Source organism: Trachemys scripta, chromosome 9, assembly GCF_013100865.1.
Source record: "Trachemys scripta elegans isolate TJP31775 chromosome 9, CAS_Tse_1.0, whole genome shotgun sequence".
Lineage (NCBI taxonomy): Eukaryota > Metazoa > Chordata > Testudines > Emydidae > Trachemys > Trachemys scripta.
This window is the reverse complement of record NC_048306.1, coordinates 76,257,695-76,282,849: the sequence shown is the minus strand read 5'-3', so window position 1 is coordinate 76,282,849 and position 25,155 is coordinate 76,257,695. Positions and strand designations below refer to the sequence as shown.

Here is a 25,155-nt window from a genome sequence, read left to right as displayed (position 1 = left end):
GAATGAAGGATCTTAGTTTGAAGGGCTGATTCTGGCACCTTCCAACAGCATTAAAAATTCACCTTAAAGTGAAGGCTACTACACAAACTGAGTCTTTAACAATGGCATGATGGAGTTTCATGCTTATTGTCTAGATCAAATACATTCAGATTTCAAGATGTGTTCCTCTCCCCCTCCCCAAATTACTTGCCCTGCACGCTCTAGCTGGGACTTGGGCATCAAGCATTCATTTATTTTTTGTGCCTCATCACCAAATTCAGCAAGCCAAGTTTTGGTCTCATTGACACCTGTGCAACCCCCATTGCCTTAAAATTAGGCCCTAAGTGACACTTGTGCAGCTCTATTGCCTTTGCTAGGTTTGCACAGGTGTAGCTAACTGACACTCAATTACATTTAATACCCAAGAAGGAATAGAATCCATCTCATTCTCTCTTAGCTGTATTAGCCCTGAAGTGATAGCTGGAGTAAAAAGCAGTGAAACTGTATTTTAGTCAGTAAAGTCTGCAAATGTGTTCCTGAATACACAGAGGACGCTGATCTGTTGAATTGAAAGGTCCCATTTTCCCAATGGTTTTTCATCAGACTCATAATTTCCAAGAAAATAAAGTATGTAATTCAAAGTTACTGAATATTTTATTTATAAAAAAATAGAGAGTTTAGAAGTTGCTATGTTCTGACAATGATAGAAGAGGACAATGATGCATTTTGCCAGACTAGGAAACCACATTATCCGACGTGTGTTACCAAATATGGATGCAACAGAGAATGTGTTACATGCACTAATCAGAATACTTTTGGCTTTTACAACTTTCCTGTAGCTATTAATGGATATATGTATGGAAACCAGCCTGGCCTTGACATGTGTAAAGGAAACACTGTTTCTTGGCATTTGATTGGCTTGGGATCGGAGGTTGATATCCATGGGATCTACTTCTCAGAAAACACTTTCCTAACTAAAGGAACAAGAAGGGACACAACAAACCTGTTTCCACACACCACTCTTACAGCTATTATGACACCTGACTCTGAAGGTGAATAAATGACCATCCTTACTATGCTTCCCCTTTAGTGTGGGCACTCGGGTCTTTGTGGCATTGCCTCTGATATAGGCATCTACCATAGCAAATGTAATATTAGCAGCTTAGACCAGGAAATTCATTGTTGATCATTTTATGGCAGTAGTTCTCTGACAATGAACCATGGACCACCAGTAGCCAGTGGAGCCCTCCCAGTGCTTTGCAAAATGACACATTTTAGCACTATATTGTGCTTGTACATTATGCCTTGTGAAAGGTGTGGGTAGTTTTGCTTCCCAGAAGCAGTACAGGGAAGGAATCATACCTCAGGCAGATACAAGTCTTTCCCTGTTCCCTATTGCCCATTATTAGTAGTAGATTGCTTCCCGCACTTCTCCCTGCACCAGCTAGGCTGTGCTGGCCAGCACAGGGCTGGAATCAAAACTCTACCCACTCCTTGCCTTGTTGCTTGGAGGGAGGTAGTGGGTGTGCAGGTCCTTCTGACCCCAAACCCAAGGTGCTGGGAGGTTATGCAGTGGCACAGAAGAGCAGGAAGTGGAATCTCCTTGTATCCTTGCCTGGCTGGCTGTGTAGGTCAGGCCACAATCTAGTCAATTTGAGCCAAGCAATGAGTTGCTAGGCAAAGAGAAGGTGATTCTGTTCCAAAGTGCTCCCCAGAATGAAAGTGTGAGGACTGCCACTTTATGGAGCATTGCTTACTACAGAACATGACGACTGAAAGAAGGTGTAAAGCTGAGAACAGTTTTAGATGTTGGCCCGAATCCAAAGGTAATTAGGCTCTTAAAGTCCGGATTCAGGCACCTATAGCCCAGATTCAGGCACTTAAATCTTGGGTTTAGGTACCTAAATCCCAATTTTGTCTCCAGCAGGGTTTTTTGGATCACAATGAATACTGTTGGCTCTTACACTCACTCAGTGACTAACTTTCAGGATAGAAGTTCCCTCAGTGTTTCTGTCTCTGGGCAGGAACACTGGTGCCTCATTCCAGGCATCTCTCACCTAAGCCCCAGAGCAATCCACAAACCAGGGGAAGACAGGCGTTTAGCTGCCTATGTTGCACACAGGGTCAGATCTGGTCGGCAGCCTCTGGCTATTAAGTATTTATTCACAATGGAACACTCATTGGGTCTCAGAAAGAGAGAGAGAAAAAATGACTTTGTGGTTAGGAAATCCACCTCGGAAGTGGGAGGCCCCGGCTCCAGTACCCCTGCTCCAAATCACTCTTTCATTATTTAGCCATAGGGAAAGAGCGTCACCAGGACAAACTGGGAGAGCCCCACATCCGAATATCCCATAGCTCAGTGATTAGTGAGTGCACTTTCCTGACAGGTCGAAGACCCCTGCTCAAATCCTTTCCCCAACCTCTGGCAGAGAGGGGGTAAAAACTAAACCTGGGTCTCGCACATCCTAGGCAACCAGCTCTAACCAATAACTTGTAGCTGGTAGGGTGGGGGTGGGGGGGAGTGAGAAGCTACTTAGGTGCCCAAATTGCCTGACTCCTCTCCTGGGAATTGCTAAACAGAGATTGGCACCTTCCTTCAGTGCCTATTTCTCTGAGAGGGGTGGGGGCTAGCACAATCTAAGGCCTCAATTCTGCCAGTATTTACACATGTTTACTACTGTGAGTAGAACCGTTGGACAAGCACCTTGCATGTTGCTAGAGCTTATATTCTGTGCTTCAATAGTTTATAGTCTAAATCAACACAAAGGTGATACAGCACAGACATAGAGGACACATAGGTTGAGGGTTCCTATCTGTGCAGGTTTTCTTTTAATCTCCTTGCTTGTTATGTGTGTGTCTCTCTCTAGGGGTTTTTGAAGTGGAGTGCTTGACAACAGATCACTACACCGGGGGCATGAAACAGAAATACAAAGTGAAAAAATGCAATTGGTGGAATCTGTCTCCATCGCTGTATTTGCATGAAAAGACTTATTATATTGCAGCAGTGGAAGTTGAATGGGACTATTCTCCCAACAGGACATGGGAACATGAGAGGCATGAATTCCATGAGGAAAGGTAACAATGAATATCCAAAAACCCCATCACCAACATATATGAGACTAAGGGCACGTCTACATTAGCAACGCTAAAGTGCTCTTAAAAAAAACACATCTCCACGAGGGGCATAGTGACCAGCGCTGGGAGCACGGCTCCCAGCACTGGGGCACTGTCTATACTGGTGCGTTACAGCGCTGAAACTTGCTGCGCTCAAGGGGGTGTTTTTTCACACCCCTGAGCAAGAAAGTTACAGTTCTGTAAAGTGCCAGTGTAGACATGGCCTAACTTTTATTTGGTTGTGTGGGGGAGGGGGGAGGAAACTAGCCCAGGCATCTCCTGGTGGGCCTTGAATCACAGGGTTGAGCAGTCCCAGTTGTGTGGTGCTTCTCTTACAAAATTATAAATCCTTGTTTACAACTCCCCTGCTGATTAATGGTTGTGTAACACCTGCTGGGGTGTGGCTCACCGCCTTTGTTGTCACTAAAGAACTAGCAATGGAGACTCCCAAATTTACAGCATATTTCAACAACCCTACAGCAAAATCTGAATTTCATACCCACTAATGATATACATATTTTGACAGAACAATGGATTTCAGCAGATCATGACCATTCCTATGATACCTCACATGACATACTTTGTACAAAATATATCATAATTACATGACAGTGGTGAAGATGGGGGCATTGAGGTACATAGTGCCACAAACACTTGTATGTAACATCTTACCTACTTGCTTGGAGAACCTCGTGCAGGGTTTAGATGGTAAACATTTACCAAGGAGAATTATCTTCTCTTCTTTACTTCCCACATATGTATAAACTCCTTTATTTTAAGGAGGAGAACTGATACCCCATAACCAGATCTGCATCACTATGAGGCCTTAGCCTTAATGTATTACTACTACTACTACTACTATTATTATTGTCTCAGTCAGCTGGTTGTTTGGTTTGCCCCAGTTATGAGCTCATGTCAGTGATAGCTAGGGTGTTTTGTGACTATGAGTCCCAGCCGTGGTATTCACTGCCTACTAAAAATTGTTCAGCTTCCAGTTCCAGGCAAGGCTAATGAAATATACCAAGTAACTGTTTATATTTACACCTGTTAGTTTGCTCATATTTCCATTCAGCTGTTCCCCTGCCCCCCATTTCATTGTTTTCTCAATTAACTACCCAGTTCTCCAGCAATTCTCAGTCCCTGCAGAGTTCTGCAGGTTTCTTCCTCTCTTTGGGGACACTTGAGTCTGGGTCCACAAAGGAATTTAGGTTTTGGGACATTGAGAATTGCAACACCAAATTTTTGGGCACCTTGAAAATTATTGTAATCCACAAAGACTGAGTTATAGGTGCCCAGGTTCCCTGTACAATGAATGGGAAGAGATAGATACCCAAGTATGGGATCCACAAAAGCCAGTGAGCTAGGTGGGGAGCCATCTAAGCTAGCCAATAGGAGATGCCACCCGTTCATGGTGTATGCAAGGCACCGGAGATAAGAACCACAGGGGGTTCTAGACAATGGACTTTGCTTTAGACAAGGTTAGCTTGTTAGGAGTTATGATTTTTAATCTAGTGAAGTGTGTTACACTTGTTTTATTTGTAACATATTACCCTGTCTCACTCTTAAAATCTTAACCTTTGTTAATAACTTATACTTGCTTTCAGTATAAACCGATTACTGTGCGGAGGTGTTATAATGGAGCTGATACTCAGTTGAATCGAACAAGCTGGTGTGTGTATACTAACAAACCTGATAATTACTAAAAGTGTCCATGGAGGGGACTGGACACAACAGGGGGAGAGACACTTCTGAGGTGTCCGGGGCCCAGAGTATATCAAGCGTTAATCTCCAAGGCAAAGCAAGGGCTCGCAGAGCCCTGAGGAGTTTGTTTGGGTGGCTAACAGACATTGTCAGGGAGCTGAGACACACACTAAGGCCTTGTCTACACTACGAGAGTAGTTCGATTTTACTTAAATCGAATATTTGGAATCGATATTGCAAAGTCGAACGTGTGTGTCCACACTAAGGACAGTAATTCGACTTTGTGAGTCCACACTAACGGGGAAAGCGTCGACATTGGAAGCGGTGCACTGAGGGCAGCTATCCCACAGTTCCCGGAGTCCCCGCCGCCCATTGGAATTCTGGGTGGAGCCGCAAATGCCTTCTGGGTAAAAAAAAAAGGGGCCAGGGTGCTTTTGGGTAACTGTCGTCATCCGTCCATCACTCCCGCCCTCCCTCCCTCCCTGAAAGCGCCGGCGGGAAATCATTTCGCGCACTTTTCAAGTCATTGACAGCGCGGACGCCACAGCACTGTGAGCATGGAGCCCACTGCAACCATCGCTGCAGTTGTGGCCGCTCTCAACGCCTCGCAGCTTATCATACAGGTTGCCCTGAGGCAGATGCAGAAAAGTCAGGCGAGGAGGCTACGTCAACGCGGTGATGACCTGAAGTCTGAGAGTAGCACAGACCTCTCAGAAAGCAGGGGACCCAGCGCCGAGGACATCACGGTGGCAATGGGTCATGTTGATGCTGTGAAACGGCGATTCTGGGCACGGGAAACAAGCACTGAGTGGTGGGACCGCATAGTGCTGCAGGTCTGGGATGAATCACAGTGGCTGCGAAACTTCCGCATGCGGAAGGGAACTTTCCTTGAACTTTGTGAGTTGCTGTCCCCTGCCCTGAAGCGCAATGACACCCGGATGCGACCAGCCCTGACTGTCCAGAAGCGAGTGGCCATAGCCCTCTGGAAGCTTGCAACGCCTGACAGCTACCGGTCAGTCGCGAGCCAGTTTGGGGTGGGCAAATCTACCGTGGGGGTTGTTGTGATGCAAGTAGCCAAGGCAATCGTTGATGTACTGCTGCCAAAGGTAGTGACCCTGGGAAACGTGGAGGCGATCATAGATGGCTTCGCAGCGATGGGATTCCCAAACTGCGGTGGGGCCATAGATGGAACTCACATCCCTATCCTGGCACCGGACCACCAGGCCAGCCAGTACATTAACAGAAAGGGCTACTTTTCCATGGTGCTGCAAGCACTGGTGGACCACAGGGGACGTTTTACCAACATCAATGTCGGATGGCCGGGCAAGGTTCATGACGCTCGTGTTTTCAGGAACTCTGGTCTGTTTAGACGGCTGCAGCAAGGTATTTACTTCCCGGACCACAAAATAACTGTTGGGGATGTGGAGATGCCTATAGTCATCCTCGGGGACCCAGCCTACCCGCTAATGCCCTGGCTCATGAAGCCCTATACAGGTGCCCTGGACACTGAAAAAGAACTCTTCAACTACCGGCTGAGCAAGTGCAGAATGGTGGTGGAGTGTGCTTTTGGACGTCTCAAGGGGAGATGGAGAAGCTTGCTGACTCGCTGTGATCTCAGCGAAACCAATATCCCCATTGTTATAGCAGCTTGCTGTGTGCTCCACAATCTCTGTGAGAGCAAGGGGGAGACCTTTATGGCGGGGTGGGAGGTTGAGGAAATTAGCCTGGCTGCTGATTACTCACAGCCAGACAGCCGGGCGATTAGAAGAGACCAGCGGGAAGCGCTGTGCATCCGGGAGGCTTTGAAAGCAAAGTTCCTGAGTGAGCAGGGTAACCTGTGACTTTCTAATTTTGTGTACAGAGAAGCCTTCACCCCACTTCCAACACACGTTTCAAAATAAAAATAGTTCTACTTTGTTAAAGCACACCGTTTTCTTTAATACTGTTTTCGCGGGAATTTTTTAAAACTGGGACGCAGACTGTGGTGCGGAGCGGGTGTAGTGTAGTCGCGCGAATGCAGCTTCTAAACTCAAGGACTGACAGGCTCCGCTGCGGTGGGATGGTTCTTTCAACGGAGCCTGTCACCCCTCCTGATACGGACTGTGTGTATGGGGGGTCTATGTGAGTTTGTGGCAGGGGTGGGACGGTTACAGATCCCCTGCTGTGTGGCTCTGTGATCCTGCCTAAGGACCGCCGCTTAAGATCTCTTAACTGCCCTCCCCTGACACAAAGTCACAGAGCAACCCACCCCCCACCACATAACATGAAAAGAACCTCCCAGACTAACCAGGGTAAGTAGTCACTGCATCACTGCACTATGTATGTGCCCTGCTGCTGTGCCTGCCCCCTACTATGTACCCTGCCAAAGGTGACTGTCCTGTCCAATTACCAACCCCCTTTCCCCCCCCTCCTCCAAAAGAACATGATGGAAACAGTAGTTAACAGAAACATATTTTTTATTATCAACTACACATGGGACTGGGAAGTGAAACTTGGACGGGGGCTTGTGTCAGGCGGGAAGGAAAGAACTTGTCAAACTTTGGGGAATGAGAGCCTTCTGCTGCTCGAGCTCTCTGCAGGGGTGGAGTGAGAGTTAGCAGGGACTCTGCCGCCTCTCCTTCTGTGCACTTTGGGTGAAGGGAGTATGGGACTTGGTGGCGGGGGAGGGCGGTTAGAGATGGACTGCAGCGGGGCTCTGTCCTCCTGCCTCCGTTCCTGCAGAACATCCACAAGGCGCCGGAGCGTGTCCGTTTGCTCCCTCAGTAGTCCAAGCAGGGTTTGAGTCGCCTGCTGGTCTTCCTGACGCCACCTCTCCTCCCGATCCATGTTGGCTTGGTGCATTTGGGACAAGTTCTCCCGCCACTGGGTCTGCTGTGCTGCCTGGGCTCGGGAGCAGGCTATAAGCTCTGAGAACATGTCCTCCCGTGTCCTCTTCTTCTTATGCCTAATCCTCCCTAGCCTCTGGGAGTGTGATGACAGGCTAGGTTGTGAGACAGTCGCAGATGGGGCTGTGGGAATGGGAAAAAGGGAGTGAATTCCTCAGAAAGATAAATGTAGTTGTGAACAAAGAACATAGTCTTTCTCTGTGAACAGGACCATGCACAGCACCTATCACATGCGCACTCAGCACAAGGTCGAATTCTCGGCCTTCGCATTCAGTGTCTGGGGTTTTGCAGAGCACTTTTGAGAACCCTGTCAGGACAACGGAATTGCTCTTGCACGCAGACATGGTAAGCCGTAGATTCGTGGCAGCTTAAAACTTTAATATTAGCAATGGCCTCATTTCACATTGAAATCAATGTCGGTCCCTGCTGCCAGCAATCCGGCAAGCAGGAAGTCTGCTCCTGTCCCACACCCTCGCGGCTGTCCCCGGGAACGATCCCTTTCGGCTGACCCTCTCCCGCCTCCACCGCGTGGCTGCAAACCAGCGGTTACAGTTCTGTAAAGGAACGGTAAAGCAGTCCCAACACTAACATTCCCCTACCTCATTCAAAGCAGGTCATCATGAGCGACATCACCCTCATGAGGATCTCTGAGAGCGACAGACAGAGAATGCTCCGGGAAAGCCTTCAAAGACCAGGGCCGTATGCCGCCATGCTGTGCCAAGCAATGATTCCAGAGTACTTGCTAGTCTCGTGGCGCGGCAACGTGTCCTACTACGGAGGACCCAATAAGGCCGCTCTCCCCAAGAACCTAATGCAGCGGATTTCAAATTACCTGCAGGAGAGCTTCCTTGAGATGTCCCAGGAGGATTTCTGCTCCATCCCCGGACATATAGACCGCATCTTACTGTAGCTGCAGTAGCAGGGACTAAACAGTAGAGCGGCTTGGGCAGGACAATCATGCAAAACCGGACATTGCTAGATTTTTTTCAAATAGTTGCACTGCCCATGACTGAACCGTTAAGTTAATCAAACTAATCATGAGAAACCCATTTTTTAAATTGTTAATAATCATGTTCTGTTACAAATAAATGTTTAGATGTTTACAACACTTACTGGATGATCCTTCACCAGATTCTGTGTCTGGGGTAACGGCTGGGGAGGGTTGGTAGGGGATCTCTGTAAGGGTGATGAAGAGATCCTGGCTGTCGGGGAAATCAGCGTTGTGAGCGCTGTCGACTGCCTCGTCCTCCTCATCTCCTTCCTCATCTTCCCCGTCCGCTAACATGTCCGAGGATCCGGCCGTGGACACTATCCCATCCTCAGAGTCCACAGTCAGTGGTGGGGTAGTGGTGGCGGCCGCACCGAGGATGGAATGCAGTGCCTCGTAGAAACGGGATGTCTGGGGATGGGATCCGGAGCGTCCGTTTGCCTCTTTGGTCTTCTGGTAGCCTTGCCTCAGCTCCTTGATTTTCACGCGGCACTGCGTTACATCCCGGCTGTATCCTCTCTCTGCCATGTCTTTAGAGATCTTCTCATAGATCTTTGCATTCCGTCTTTTGGATCGCAGCTCGGAAAGCACGGACTCATCGCCCCACACAGCGATGAGATCCAAGACTTCCCGATCAGTCCATGCTGGGGCCCTCTTTCTATTCTGAGATTGCACTGCCATCAGTGCTGGAGAGCTCTGCATCGTTGCCAGTGCTGCTGAGCTCGCCACGATGTCCAGACAGGAAATGAGATTCAAACTGGCCAGACAGGAAAAGGAATTCAAATTCAAATTTTCCCGGGGCTTTTCCTGTGTGGCAGTTCAGAACATCCGAGCTCTTACTGCTGTCCAGAGCGTCAACAGAGTGGTGCACTGTGGGATAGCTCCTGGAGCTATTAGCGTCGATTTCCATCCACACCTAGCCTAATTCGACATGGCCATGTCGAATTTAGCGCTACTCCCCTCGTCGGGGAGGAGTACAGAAGTCGAATTAAAGAGACCTCTATGTCGAACTAAATACCTTCGCGGTGTGGACGGGTGCAGGGTTAATTCGATGTAACGGCGCTAACTTCGACATAAACGCCTAGTGTAGACCAGGCCTAAGTTTAATACCAGCAAGATTCTTTTGCTGAGGCGGAGTGGGGGTGAGGGTGGGGAACATGGTGACCCACAGTCAGGGATACCCAGAGAAAGTGTCACAGGCACCAAATTGCAGGTTGCAGCGAGGCACCTCTCTCTGCATGTAGGGATGCTGGAACAATTTGCATTGTGGGGGTGCTGAGAGCCATTTAACCAAACTGTAAACCCTGTATATGATAGAAACCACTTCAAACCAGGGATGTGGCAGCACCCATGTCTGCTTGCGATCCAAAGCTGGGAACCCCCCCTCCTAGAGTGAGGCGGTTTAGGTGCCAAAGCCACTTCTGGGGAAAACAGCTTCTGTATCAGCCTAGCCCCACACAAAATGACCAGGGTCTCAGTTCAGCCCGGTACATGGGCAGGGACCCAATGTTTACATACACAAGTCGCTCAGGTCAATGCTCACCTGCTGAATTTGAACCTTTGTGGTTGTAGGCCTCCTGATCTCTGCTGAGGTTCTAGCTTCTTCCCAGTGGCTGTTTTCTTTATGGGCCAGAGGCACATCACAACAAAAAATATTTGTACAGTAGAAATAGCCAATTCAGAGGTACATTTACTGTAGCATATAGCAGTGTTTGCAAATTTATTATGGTTAACTGTACAGGACTCTGACACACCGTTGTGAAGGATGCTGTAGGAACACAGAAAGAGGCTTTTATTGAATTCCTGAGTTTGTCTCCTTTCCTCTAGCCCTGGCAATCCATTTTTAAATAAAGAAGATAAGTTCATTGGCTCGAAGTACAAGAAAGTTGTTTATAGGGAATACACCGACAGGACGTTCAGCACTCCCAAGGAAAGGGCAGAGGAGCAGCAGCATCTGGAAATTTTAGGTATGGTCATAATAAATTTACAGAAATGCAGACTTCATCTATCAGAATACCTTGATTTCTAGACTACAAGACAAACTAGAGAGTAAGCAGAACAATACTGGGCCTGCTTCTACTCACACCTCCATAGGACTTGAATGTAATTAGTCCTGATTTACATAGATGTAGTGAGATTGGACCTGTGTTTGCAGTAGAAGAGGAAATCCCAATTTATGAACGCATGCATTATATTTAGGGTATATACAGCACTATTTTCAAACTTGGCCTAAGGCTTGGTCTACACTACCCCCCTAATTCGAACTAAGGTACGCAACTTCAGCTACGTGAATAACGTAGCTGAAGTTCGAAGTACCTTAGTTCGAATTAGTTCGAACTTACCTTGGTCCACACGCGGCAGGAAGGCTCCCCCGTCGACTCCGCGGTACTCCTCTCGGCGAGCTGGAGTACCGCAGTCGACGGCGAGCACTTCCGGGTTCGACTTATCACGTCCAGACTAGACGCGATAAGTCGAACCCAGAAGTTCGATTTCCAGCCGTCGAACTACCGGGTAAGTGTAGCCAAGGCCTAAGATTGGACGGCTAAATCCATACGGATTTCAATGAGAGCTGCAGATGCTCAGCACCTTTGAAAATTAGGCGACCTACTTAGGTGAGTCACTTCAGACACAAGTTTGAAAATATTGGTCAGAGTAATACATCAGTTATGTCCATTAGTTGAAATTATCAGTTATTTTTAAGCTGCTGTCGTACACATTCAACTATCACCTTACATTTTAATCGGTGCTTTTGGGTGCAGTTGTGGTGTGGGAGGGGGTATGTATGGAGCCAGAAATGAGGGGTTCAGGGTGCAGGAGGTGGATCCAGGCTGGGGCAGGAGCTAGGGGTGTGGGCTCTGTGGTGGGGTCAGGGATGAGGGATTTGGGGTCCAGGAGGGGGTTCTGGGCTGGGGCAGAACAGTTTGGAGTGTGAAAAGGGGTTCTGAGCTGAGGAGGGGGGTTGGGGCACAGGAGGAGGTGAGGGATGTGGGCTCCAGGCGGCGCTCACATCGGATAGCTCCCCACAAGTGGCGAAGTGTCCCTCGGCTCCTAGGCAGAGGCGCGGCCAGGCGGCTCTGTGCGCTACCTCCACCTTCAGATACCGCCCCCGCAGCTCCCATTGGCTGTGGTTTCCGGCCAATGGGAGCTAGTGCTCAGGGTCAGGCAGTGTACTGAGCCTGGGTGGCCATCCCTCCACCTGGGAGCCGAGGGACATGTCACCGCTTGCGGGGAGCCGCACGCAGCCAGGTAGGAAGCCTGCCAGCCCTGCCAACTGGACTTTTAATGGCCCAGTCAGTACCAGGCGTCAAAAAACAGACCCCTGGTAACACTAACAGTAGGTCATACTGCAAGGTGAACTGGCAGGAGGGAGGTTACTAATGGAGTTACAGAAGGATAGGTCTGAGGGCCAATCTTTTTAACATTTTCATTAATGATCTTGGCACAAAAAGACAGCATGTGCTAATAACATTTGTAGATGACACAAAGTTGGGAGGTATTGCCAATATGGAGAAGGACTGGAATATCATATAAAAAGATTTAGATGACCTTGAAAACTGGAGTAATAGAAGTGGGATAAGACTTAAATAGTGCAAGGTCATGCACTTAGGGATGAACAACAAGAGTTTTTGCTATAAATTGGGGACTTAGTCAGAAGCAACAGAGGAGGAGCAATGGGACGTGGGTATACTGGTCCATCACAGGATGACTATGAGCTGCCAATGTGATGTGCCCGTGAAAGGCTAATTCAATCCTAGGCTGCCTTAGGCGAGGTGTTTCCAGTAGAGATAGGTAAGTGTTGTTACCACTGTACAAGGCATTGATGAGAGCTCACCTGGAATACTATGTGCTATTCTAGTCTCCCATGTTTAAGAAAGATAAACTTAAACTAGAAAAGGTGCAGAGAAGTGATACTAGGATGATCAGAGTAATGGAGAACATGCCTTACTAGAGGAAACTTAAGCTAAGCAAGCCAAGGGGTTATGTGATTTCTCTCTATAAACACATCTGAGAGAAACACCAGGGAGGGAGAGGAGTTATTTAAATTAAGGGCCTGTGTTGGCACAAGAACAAGTGGATATAAACTGGCCATCAACAAGTTTAGGTTTGAAATGAGATGCAGGTTTCTAACCATTAGAGAAGTGAAGTTCTGGAACAGCCTTCTAAGGGGGTCAGTGGGTGCAAAAAGTCTTACTTGTTTCAAGACTGAGCTTGATAAGTTTTATGGAGGAGATAGTATAAGGTTCCCTACAATGGCATATACCATTTGTGTTTCTTAGCAAATATCTCCAGTGGCTGGAGATGGGACACTAAATGGGGAGGGCTCCAAGTTACTACAGAGAATTCTTTTGGGGGTCCAAATGGTGGGTCTTGCCTACATGCTCAGGGCCTAAATGATCACCAGACATGGGGTCAGGAAGGAATTTCCCCCCAGGTTAGATGGGCGGAGACCCTGTGTTTTTTTGTCTTCTCCTGCAGCATGGGGCGCTGGTCACTTGCTGGTTATAACTAGTGTAAATGGTGGATTATCTGTAACTTGAAGGCTTTAAAATCAAGGTTTGAGGACTTCAGTGATTCAGACAGAGGTTATGGGCCTATTGCAGGAGTGGATGGGACAGGTTCTGCAGCCTGTGATGTGCAGGAGGTCAAACTAGATAATCAGGATGGTTCCTTCTAGCCTTAATCTGAGTCTAATAAACAATTTACAATTATTATACACACACAATTTGTGCTTATTGAATCTACTCTTTCCATAATGAATAATTCACCAGGTTTTGACTCAGTTTTCCTGGGCTAGGTATTAGAGTGAGACCTCATGCCTACTTCTGCTGCATGTTCACACAACACAAGTGTTATACCAAGAGAATAAAAACCAGCAGGATCTTATTAAGAGGGATAAGGCAAAGATGCCACATTTATTGTAAATATAATGGTAAAGCAAAAGATAAAAGTAAACAACATTGTTTGACTACTTATTCCTTATATATATATATATATATATATATTCATTCACAGAATCATTCATTCAAGTTCTGTGTAGGTGTTATAGTTACCAGCCTAGAAGTTGTTCATGCCAAGTTACTGGCCAGGTATCTTGGTCATTAGCATGGAGCTAAGTCCGTGTCAGGTGCGCCTGATGCTCCTGGAGGCTGGCAGCAGAACCAGAGACTCAAAGTCATCAGTCTTGAGAGTCCATTCTTATAGGAATTAATTCCTATGTTAGTCTATGGGAGCTGTTTCATTCTGCTGTTGCTGACTCAATCAGCAGATGGCACATTCCTGGTGGCTCCACACTGTCAAAAGTTTGAGTTTCTCATCCTTCCAGGTGATGGGGTGGATCCCAGTTTCCCCTCCAGGGGTCTGGTGGTCCAATTTACACATTCTTTGGCTGATGGATACTCCCTTTCTAGGCTGGCACCTCCCTAACCATTCATGTACATCAAGCATTCATCAACATACATTCCATATCTTAACCATATTTTAATTTACTGTCTCCACCACTTTCGGGGTGTGTGCTAATTCATTTGAGACTCCCAGCCCTTTAATCACAGAGGGTGGGGGTCTAGGAGCCGTTGCTGTTACAATGAAGTGAAAGTCACTTAACGGCTTATAGCATTTGTTTACATTGTATCAATTACTTCAAGAACAAAGTCAATTAACTTGTTTGTAAGTTTTACATAGTGATAAAGTATCTTTCACAGGACAGATACAATCAATGGTTTCTACAGACAGTAGCTTACAAGTTTTAACAGAAGACCCAAGAGATTTTTGTACTTGGTGAAACTGTTGGATTTTAAAGTCTGGGGGACAAATTACTGGGGGGTCACTGTCACTTGGGGGAATCACTGTTAGTACCTTCTTTAATATCCCTACACAAGAAGCGGCCTTTTTACTGGCGTGACCATCTTTCGAGCTGGGTAAGATTTGTCTTTCTTTTCAACCCAACAGGTCCGTTGCTTCTCGCAAACGTTGGTGACAAAGTTACAATTGTTTTTAAGAATTTGGCCACGAGACCGTATTCTATACATGCCCACGGAGTGAAAACGGACAGTTCCACTGTTGCTGTAACTCAGCCAGGTAAACTATATCACTTACTATATCATTATGCTCACAGCAAACTTCAAGCTGGTTAATAAGGCTTAGGATGGAAAAAACAAAAAACAAAACCCTTCTTCTGCTCAGCCACTGCAATTTTACTAAGCTGGTATTACTTTCATGAAAATACAATCAGTTATAATATTTTCATAGAACTACTGGTTAATTAGCATGTAATGCTCCTCATTTACAATTATTGCACTGCAACTTACGCTATGCTACACTTACAATGCAACAGTGGGACAACTGCAGTTGTGCTGCTATAGCACTTCAGTGCTGACACTCACTAGAGTGATGGAAGGGATTCTCCTGTTGCCATAGTACCAGGGGTAGGCAACCTATGGCACATGTGCCAAAGGCGGCATGCAAGCTGATTTTCAGTGGCACTCACACTGCTCGGGTCCTGGCCACCGGTCCGGGGGCTCTGCATTTTAATTTAATTTTAAATGAAACTGTGACGGGTTGGATCACAGAAACCCCCTTGGGAGCTGCCACCCGATGTGCCAAGACTACCCCTGCTCCTGTTTTCCCTGCCAGCTCAGGACTCCAGCACCCTGTCTTGCTGAGCCAGACACTCCCATCTGGCTCCAGACACAGACCCAGGGTCTGAATCACTTGTCCCAAAGCTGCAAGTTTACCTGAAAACAGCTCGCAGTAGCGTGCTTGTCTTTAGCACTCAGATGCCCAACTCCCAATGGGGTCTAAACCCAGATAAATCCGTTTTACCCTGCATAAAGCTTATGCAGGGCAAACTCATAAATTGTTCGCCCTCTATAACACTGATAGAGAGATATGCACAGTTGTTTGCTCCCCCAGGTATTAATACATACTCTGAGTAAATTACTAAATAAAAAGTGATTTTATTAAATACAGACAGTAGGATTTAAGTGGTTCAAAGTAGTAACAGACAGAACAAAGTAAGTCACCAAGCAAAATAAAATAAAATGCGCAAATCTATGCCTAATCAAACTAAATACAGATAATCTCACCCTCAGAGATGTTTCAGTAAGTTTTTCTCAGACTGGACACCTTCCAGGCCTGGGCACAATTCTTTCCCCTGGTACAGCTCTTGTTGCAGCTCAGGTGGTAGCTAGGGGATTCTTCATGATGGCTTCTCCCTCTCCTCTCTTCTCTTCCCCCCTTTATATATCTTTTGCATAAGGCGGGAACTCTTTGTCTCTCTGGGTTTCCACCCCCCCTCACTGGAAAAGCACCAGGTTAAAGATGGATTCCAGTTCAGGTGACATGATCACATGTCACTGCAAGACTTCATTACTCACTTGCCAGCACACACATATACAGGAAGACTCACAGGTAAATACAGCCATCTGCAGACAATGGGAGTCATCAAGATTCCAAACCATCATTAATGGTCCACACTTTACACAATTACAATAGGCCCTCAGAGTTACATTTTATATTTCTAGTTTTAGATACAAGAGTGGTACATTTATACAAATCAGATGATCATACTCAGTAGATTATACTTTGTAATGATACCTTACAAGAGACCTTTTGCATGAAGCATATCCCAGTTACGTTACATTCACTTATTACCATATTTTCTCTAAAACCAGCTCAGTTACATTATATTGACTTATTATCAAGTTTTTATAAAACCATACAGACTGCACAACATCACAGAAACTTCTTAAACATTTTAAAAACCTCATTTACTTTACATACAACAATAGTTTAGTTCAGGGGTCGGCAACCTTTCGGAAGTGGTGTGCCGAGTCTTCATTTATTCACTCTAATTTAAGGTTTCGCATGCCAGTAACACATTTTAACATTTTTAGAAGGTCTCTTTCTGTAAGTCTATAATATATTACTAGACTATTGTTTATGTAACATAAATAAGGTTTTTAAAATGTTTAAGAAGTTTCATTTAAAATTAAATTAAAATGCAGAGCCCCCTGGACCGGTGGCCAGGACCCGGGCAGTGTGAGTGCCACTGAAAAACAGTTTGCCTACACCTGGTTTAGTTTTATATAGATAGATAGATGAAACCTTAAATTAGAGTGAATAAATGAAGACTCGGCACACCACTTCTGAAAGGTTGCCGACCCCTGCCATAGTTAATCCACCTCCCATGAGGCAGTAGCTAGGTCAACAGAAGACTTTTTCCGTCAAGCTAGTGCTATCTATACTGGGGGTTAGAACAGCTTAACTATGTCACTAAGGAGTTTGGATTTTTCACAACCTGAGCGACGTAGCTGGGTCAACTTAACTTTTTAATCTAGACTTGGCCTTAGAAGTACAGTGCCAGATCCTGCAGTCACATTTCACAGTCCTTAAACAGGCAAGTCTCCCATTGAAGAAAATAGGAGATTTGGCCATGTAAGAACAGCATGATTTGGCCTATACAATTTCTATGTTATTTCAAAAGTTATTCTGGGTTCTCTGTCTTCTTCATAGAATACAGAGTTACTTTGCTAAGAAGTGGCAGAATTTAATAGTGCCATCACACAAAGGGATTTGAGCAAGAGTTCAGGTATCCGCAGAAGGGAAATAACAATAAATGAGTCAGCCACAGCTGCACTCAAGAAGAGGAAGTTCACGGCAAAAATAAACTGTAAATTAAAATACCATCTGCTTCAGGACAACTTCTTAGATGATAACTTTTCCTGAAGGGCAATGAATTGTATTTTGCACTAGGTTGTTTGTTAAAATGTCCTGTGAAGCATGATTTGATTGTCAAGTGGAGGGTGGGGGGGGAGGAGAACCCCATCAACTTGATCAATTTTTTAGACCTAAAATCCTTGACAACATCCTTTGAATCACTTGCCATCAGCTTCTTTGAATAAATAAAATTGTGGACAGGGTGAACAAAGTGAACACACCTTTAAAATACACTAATATCTATTTAATTCAGGTGAAACAAGAACATACGTCTGGAAAATCCCTGACCGATCTGGTTCTGGGAAAGGAGATCCCTCCTGTATTCCTTGGGCTTATTACTCAATTGTGGATAAAGTTAAGGTAAATTTCTAATGACAGTTAAACAAAAATTCCTTTACAGTGAAAAGGAAAGGAGTTTGAACTCTTCCATTTTCTCTGATCAAACCAAAGCCCCTGCTACTACTGCTATTTAGACAGACTTGTTACTTTAAAGGGCATAATAATTCCATACTGAGTTACTGGTTTGTAATTTCACTGCATTCCTGCTATTATGTACTGGTTAGCCTAAACTAATATTTAAAGCAACCATCCTAAAAATCCTTGAAAGCGAAAGAGCTGATTCCATTAATTCTGATGAGAATTAATGGAGCAAATATGTAATTGGTCATTTGCATGGAAAATTGCCACAATGCCACATGCAAATTGAGCACAATAGTGCCCCAAATAAATAAATAAACCTGAAAGCAGAGGTTATTGCATATGTGTTTAGTTGAAGTCACCCTTGAATGGAGACAAAGTACAAAAAAAAATATCTCTAATGAATTTTGGAAAGAGAGACAAGCAAGTTAAACCAGGATTAAAATTAAAGCTGTTTTGTAACATTAACTCGAGCAACAACTACAATATACGGAGAGAAGAAACAGTTTCTGTTTATGCTGTATTGCACCTTGTGCTGCCCCAGGATTAAATGAATAACCCTCCTCTTTATCTGTGACATTTCCTTGTTCAATTGTCAATTACCAAATGCCAACAATAATGCATTCTCAGTCTCAGTAGTGATGTTGTTACTAATGAGTATTTCAGTCAGCTATTAAAGCTCATTCTACTTAGATAAGGCACCCATGAGAATTTTGTTTTTGTGTTTTCAGGATACCTACAGTGGATTAATAGGGACTCTTGTCGTCTGTCCCAAGCAGTATTTGCCCAAATTTCTGTTGCAAAAGAGAGTTGAATTTGCTCTTCTTTTTATGGTTTTTGATGAAAACGAGTCTTGGTACTTGGATGAAAATATCAAAACTTATTCTGCCAATCCAGACAAAGTAAACAAAGAAGACGAGGAATTTATTGAAAGCAATAAAATGCATGGTACATTTCCCAATTTCATTTCACTGTATCTTTGAAATCAGAAACAAATTTGACAGCCATAGAAGTCTTGTGATCTTTTGGTTCTGGGTGCATATGTGACTTTCCAAGCTTTAATGGATGTCCAGTTATTGGGCCCAAGCCTTACTCAGACAGGCAAGAACCCTTATTCGTCAGGACAGCACTTAAACATATGCTTAAGTTCCATTTAAATAAAAATACTGAAATATAAAATATGGTTTTATCATATTCTAATTTTTTACCTATAAAAAAGTTATCCAGGTTGAAATCCTAATCCCTAAAATCAACCTAAATTGTTAAATTTCATCGAACAAGCATACATGTTGGGCCAAATGATAATATAAGGCCTAATCCTGAAAGGTACTGAGCATCTCCTGATAGCTTCGATTCTGTGTCCCACAGGAGTTGAAGATTCACAAGACCTCACAGTATCAGCCCCATGCTAGGGTAGAGCTCTCTCCTAGCCTCTTTTCCCACTGAGCAAATGTGGGATGTATCATATCATCAGATCCTATCCTCATAGGTTTCCTTATTTGATAGGGACAGTACATTCAGTCAGTGCCTTTATTTTTTTAAAAGGGACATTCAAAGTAGTTCTGGTTGCCTGCCACTAGCATTAAACTCTCAAATTCCTCTGCCATTAAAACCTAGATAACAAAACAAAATGTGTTTTGTATCCCCCATCTCCCCAGCCATTAATGGAAAACTGTTTGGAAACTTACATGGTCTTACAATGCATGTTGGAGATAAAGTAAGCTGGTACCTGATGGGAATGGGGAATGAAGTAGACATGCATACAGCACATTTCCATGGCCATAGCTTTGATTATAAGGTAAAATTAATTTTATGTTCATTTCTTACTGTGTTCACTCTTTTCATGAGGATTATGAGGGAAGGAAATGTTACAATCTTAAACCACAGTCCTGCAAGAACAAGTTACAGTATTTATATATAAAAAATATTTGCTGAGACCAAAATACCTTTATATGAGGGAATGCTAGATAATGTTTGATAATGGGATTTTAGTATAGGTACATGTCTCATGCTACTTCCATAATTTATCTCCAAGTTGCCACACTCAAGATATGAAAATTGTGCTTCCCCCCATCCCCTCACACAGTTGTCCAGTTACCTTTTTTTTAGTTAGAAATTTTGAAAGGAAGGTTTATGAATGTATGAATTAATGGATCTGTGAAGTGAGGCTGCTCTGGAGTTGACATATTGGAGAAAGAGCTCTGTGTAAGCTCAAAAGCTTGTCTCTCTCACCAACAGAAGTTGATCCAAGAAAAGAAGTCACCTCACCCACCTTGTCTCTCTAAGATCTTGGGCAAAAACTTTGTCATCTTATTCTCATTAGAAGTCCTGTTAAGACCACTGAATAACTTCTGAGAGAGAGTGAGCACCTATGTAAACCTCAGGAGAATGTAGCCCATTGTACAGCCATCTATAGATGCAGCACTGTGTATTTATCCATTGCATGGGTGTAATTGCTATTGTTACTTTTCCCCTTGAAGCAAACTGGAGTTTACCGGGCCGATGTCTTTGATCTTTTCCCTGGCACATTTCAAACTGTGGAAATGTTTCCAAAGTACCCTGGCACCTGGTTACTGCACTGTCATGTGACTGACCATATCCATGGTGGCATGGAAGCTACCTACACAGTGCTCCCCAAAGAAGGTAAGAATGTCTAACCTAGATCAATCAGAAGGACATGTTTAAGGATGCATTACTGAATATAGGGCATGTCCCGAAAGGTGCTGAGCACCAGATTATCAGGCCCATGGGGAAGAAGAGAGATGAGAAGGCCTAAGTGTATTACAAAGGACCAAATTCAGCCCTAGGTGAAATTCTATGCTCTTGTAGGTGTAGCACAGAATTCACAACCAGAGAGAAGGTAACTTTAAGCATCCCCTGCACTCCTGATTCTGGAGTGCTCTAGAAACCTGGGCCAGCGCAGCCCCCAGTGTAATTTAGACAGCCTAGGAGAGAAGGGGGTGGTTATCTTAAGTAAGCTTTTTGGGACAATGATTGTCATTTTTATTTTGTGTTTGTACAGTGCCTAGTTCAATATGGACTCCTAGGCACTATCATACCAACAGTAAGTTACAGCAGCTCCCTTGGGTTGCCATATGGGTAACACTGCCCAGAATCTCCACAGTGCTTCATGCCAAGGCCCTGCCCCAGCACAACCCCTACATTAAGACTTACACGGGCAGCCTTGGAACACAGCCTGCAGCTGTCGTTCTCACTTCCTGCATCCAGGGAGGAATTCCCCAATGCATCACAGGATTTTAAATCCTCTTTTTGCCTTTCTGACAGTCTTCTCAGGCATTAAAAGGCCCAGAGTAGGGGGGGTGAGAATCTCATTCCATGTGTAAGCAGGGGCAACTAACGTTGATAAAAGGCTTGATTCCACAAGCAGCTGAACACGTACAATTCCATTGGCCACAAACTTATATTTCTATTTCTGGCCCTGTACCAGAAACCTTCAATCAATCTGTAGCTTATTTATTCCCAAATGTGAGATATATTACTATAGTTCTAAGCCAAAAGAAAAGAAAAAAGTTACTGTAAACAGGAAAGTCAAATATTTGGGTGGAGCACATAGAATTCATGAATTGTCTTATAAAATGTGCCATTTTAAAGGTATTTTCATGAGCACTGCTGATTAGTTTTAGGTGCCCAAGTCACCTAAAACCTATTGACTTTCAGTGAGATTTAGGCCCTTTTGAAAATGTTACCCTGGTTTCTAATGATCTCTAACAAAAATCCAAACTCTTAAATGAAGTTTTTACAATTAAGGTTTATCAAAATCTTCCTGCTAACTCTTATGGACATCAAAAGGAGATGAGGAGAGGTTACTACAGTAATACAAAACAAACAACAGGGCATGCATTATGATCTAAAGTGTAAAAATACACTTTAGATCATCATTTCAGTTACACTTGTGAATCTGGGCAAAGGCCCCATTCTTGCAATTACCAAGGTACATGATCTTTACCTACATGCATGCATAATTCCATTGAAGTCAATGGAACTGCTCACATGGAGAAGTGTTTAGAGAATTAGGACCATAGGCAGTCAAATTATACCAGATTCACACCGGTGAAAGTGAGAATAAAAACATTATCCCTTCAGTGTTCACTCTTATTTATGAGAAAGAATGCTGCAATAGCTAAGTAATGCCATTTCTATAGTATTACAGGCATTTTACATAAATATTTCCCCATAGCTGTTATGTAAAATTGAAAAGCCCCTATTAAAAATTATTTTTTAAAAGTAGTAAGGTTTCATAAGGGAGTGTTAATCATATAGAAAACGTTGGCCTGGGCCTGGAAGGTAAAGAATATAGAACTTTTAAAATTGTTTTACAAAAAGCCTGATTCCCCTTCCCACCCCCATCCTTCCCCCCCAAAACTAGAGAAAATGAAGTCTGGGAGGGATCTGTAGGTACAGGATATGACAATGGGCAGAAGAACAGATCAAAGAAACAGGAAAAATCTCTTATGCTTGGGAGGGTATTTTAGTTAAGGAGAAGGCTGGCCATCAACATAATAAAAGGAAGGTAGTAGTGAAGTTTCCTATCCACCCTCCCCTCCCCAGATATATGAGAGTTGAGATTTGATCCTTCAGACAAAAATCTGTCTCACATGCGATTGCTCACAAAAGACAAAGGATTTGCAGAATGGGCCCTCATTAAAAACAAGTTTTCTTATTTAAAACAAACACCATGAGTAGATATCTGAGGAATAATTAAATCTTATTTTGAAATCAAATGAGCACCATTTTAAAAAAAGCACTCCTAAAAACTTTCCTGTGCTAGAAAGGGATAAAAGATGTTGAGTTTATAGTAAACACCGCAATTAAAAATACCAGAAAGTAGGTAGTAAAACATCTTTAACCCTTGATTTATACTTAAAAGTCATAGATATTTAAATAAAAACACCGAGGAGTCCTTGTGGACCTTAGAGTTCTGCAGTTTCTCGTTGGAGTCTGTTTTTGAAGTTTTTTTGTTGAAGAATTTTTTTCTTCAGACTCCAACGAGAAACTGCAGAACTGGAATTAATTTGCAAACTGGACACCATCAAATTTGGCCTGAATAAAGACTGGGAGTGGATGGGTCACTAAAAAAAGTAATTTTCCCTCTGCTGATACTCACACCATCTTGTCAACGGTTGGATGTCGCCCATTGCCACCTTAATCACATTTGTAGTGCTAACGAGGCCAAAGTAATTTTCCCTCTGATAGTCACCCGTTCTTGTCAACTGTTGAGAATAGGCCACTTCCACCTTAATTGAATTGGCCTCGTTAGCACTGACCCCCCACTTGGTAAGGCAACTCCCAGCTTTTCATGTGCTATAAAATATATATACTGCTGGCTGTATTTTTCACTCCATGCAGCTGATGAAGTGGGTTTTAGCCCACAAAAGCTTATGCCCAAATACATTTGTTAGTCTCTAAGGTGCCACAAGGACTCCTCATTGTTTTTGCTGAGATAGACTAACATGGCTACCACTCGGAGATATTTAAATGTGTACATAATTTAGCTTGAATACCAGAAAATGCATCTAACTTTTGTAAATAAATCTTGTTTAGAAAACAGAGTACAAGTATACCTTATACCAAACCTGTACAGCAAGTAAAAGTTGATTTACACAATATACAATGAGATATGTAAAATCTGTTTTACCCTACACACCTATGTAGTAAAATGGATCCCTCATAATGATACAGAGTTTGGGTTGTATGTTTATGACTTGAATCAATTTGAACTCCCAGCACTTTAAGGTGGGGTTTTGGATTTGGATCCTAATTTCTTCCAAAAATGGGTGCGCTGAGATAAATCACTTTGTGTTAAGCTTATCTTACACACCAAAAAATAGCTTTTTGCATTGATAAGATGTGTTACAGAAACACTTTTCCCCTTTGCAGAGCAACAGTCTTTCTTCACAAGGATGTTTGAATAGTTCACACATAAAACAACAACAGAATGAAGGAATTGACTCATCGCGAGGATTCTCCAAAGTCTTCAATTGATGAAGCACTTCTTAAGAAAGGACATCTGGACCACTTCCTTTCTCAACTTGGTTCACAAAAGGCTTCATTTGGCCCACCAAGAAGAACCCTGATAACACATGGACCATAGTTTGGAACAGCTATGTGAATACTCTTTGCATAAATAAAAAACCCTCTTGTATAACTGACCACTGAACATTAAAGGAGGTTCCTGGTACAGCCATTTGCTGCTTCTGTTACTTCTGATAAGAGTGGCATTTGTCATTTACCCCTGAATAACTAGCATATGTAAATAAGCACTTATCACAACTCCCAGCATATCTGTGTCACGGCATGCTCTACTCACCACTAGGGCACCTCCTGCTGGGGATTAGTTCTGCCAGTCTGATGCCTCTTCCTTTGGGTGCTCACTCTGTCTCAGGATTTGATGGCTCCCTCTTTGTGGCTTGACCCTTTGGCCAGGACACTGTAGTTTTCCCCTGGGTGAAGAGACACGGATGTGTACCAAAGTCTCTCTGTATTGGCTGTCCCAGGCAATCTTTCAATTCACTGCCCAGCCTGTGCAACTTCCTAGTGGCTGGTAAGGGAACCCAGGCCCAGGCCCACCCTTTTCTTTGGGTTCCACCCCAGACACCCAAGCAACAGCTAAGGTCTGCTCTGTCCCACACCTTGCTGCTGTTTCCCTGGACTGCTTCCTAAAATGCCCCTTGAGCTCTTTCCTCACTCTCCTCCAGGTATTCCCTTCCCTCTAGGCCAAACTCCCCTCTCTCCCTAGCCTCAGAGACTACAGCCCTCCTCCTTGCAGTCCCATTTTGATTTCAGCTACCTTGCTTTATACAAGCCCTGTCTGTTCCTGTCCAGGTAAGCTTCATCCTTTCATTAGTCCTCATGTCTCCTGGCTCCTCCTCCAGGTGCAGGCTAGGCAGTTAATTGGCCAACCTAGCCACCTTACCCCCTTCAGGGCCTGGTGTGGGGTGAACCCTACCGCAGTGTGTGACTACAAATTAAAACATAAAATCTGTTTCACAGAGTTCTGTCCCAGCTGCTTTCACCAGAGTTCAAGAGTCACGGGTGTCTTAGGCATCACTGGAAATGAACTGATAAAGAAGCAGGTGAGGTGGGATCCACAAAAGTACTTAGGCACTTAACTCCCAGTTTTGGCTCCACTATGATCCACAAAATGTCCATCCAACACTGAAGGTGCTCACTCAGCACCTAAGTTTTTCAAGGTAAAAGGTCCCTGGGTGCCTATCTTTCTTCCTCTGGGCATGAGCAGGCATGGGTGCCTATCTTTCTCCCTCTAGGCATCCATGTGCCTATCTCCTACTTAAGCCTCAGAGCTATCCACATACTCAGGGAAGAAAGGCATTCAGC

The 25,155-nt window shown here is 44.3% G+C and overlaps 1 protein-coding gene across 1 annotated transcript in view; it reads left to right on the top strand.

The window, feature by feature from the left end:
- CP (ceruloplasmin) overlaps positions 1 to 24,004 on the top strand; it is a 41,153-nt gene extending 17,149 nt beyond the window's left edge. The window contains exons 11-19 of the mRNA XM_034782139.1: positions 819 to 1,031; positions 2,847 to 3,054; positions 10,495 to 10,634; positions 14,614 to 14,742; positions 17,636 to 17,742; positions 18,531 to 18,747; positions 19,458 to 19,597; positions 20,280 to 20,442; positions 23,698 to 24,004. Of these exons, the coding sequence (XP_034638030.1) occupies positions 819 to 1,031; positions 2,847 to 3,054; positions 10,495 to 10,634; positions 14,614 to 14,742; positions 17,636 to 17,742; positions 18,531 to 18,747; positions 19,458 to 19,597; positions 20,280 to 20,442; positions 23,698 to 23,732 (1,352 nt within the window). The 3' untranslated portion in view covers positions 23,733 to 24,004. The remainder of the gene's footprint in view (positions 1 to 818; positions 1,032 to 2,846; positions 3,055 to 10,494; positions 10,635 to 14,613; positions 14,743 to 17,635; positions 17,743 to 18,530; positions 18,748 to 19,457; positions 19,598 to 20,279; positions 20,443 to 23,697) is intronic.
- The last annotated feature ends 1,151 nt before the right edge of the window (positions 24,005 to 25,155 follow it).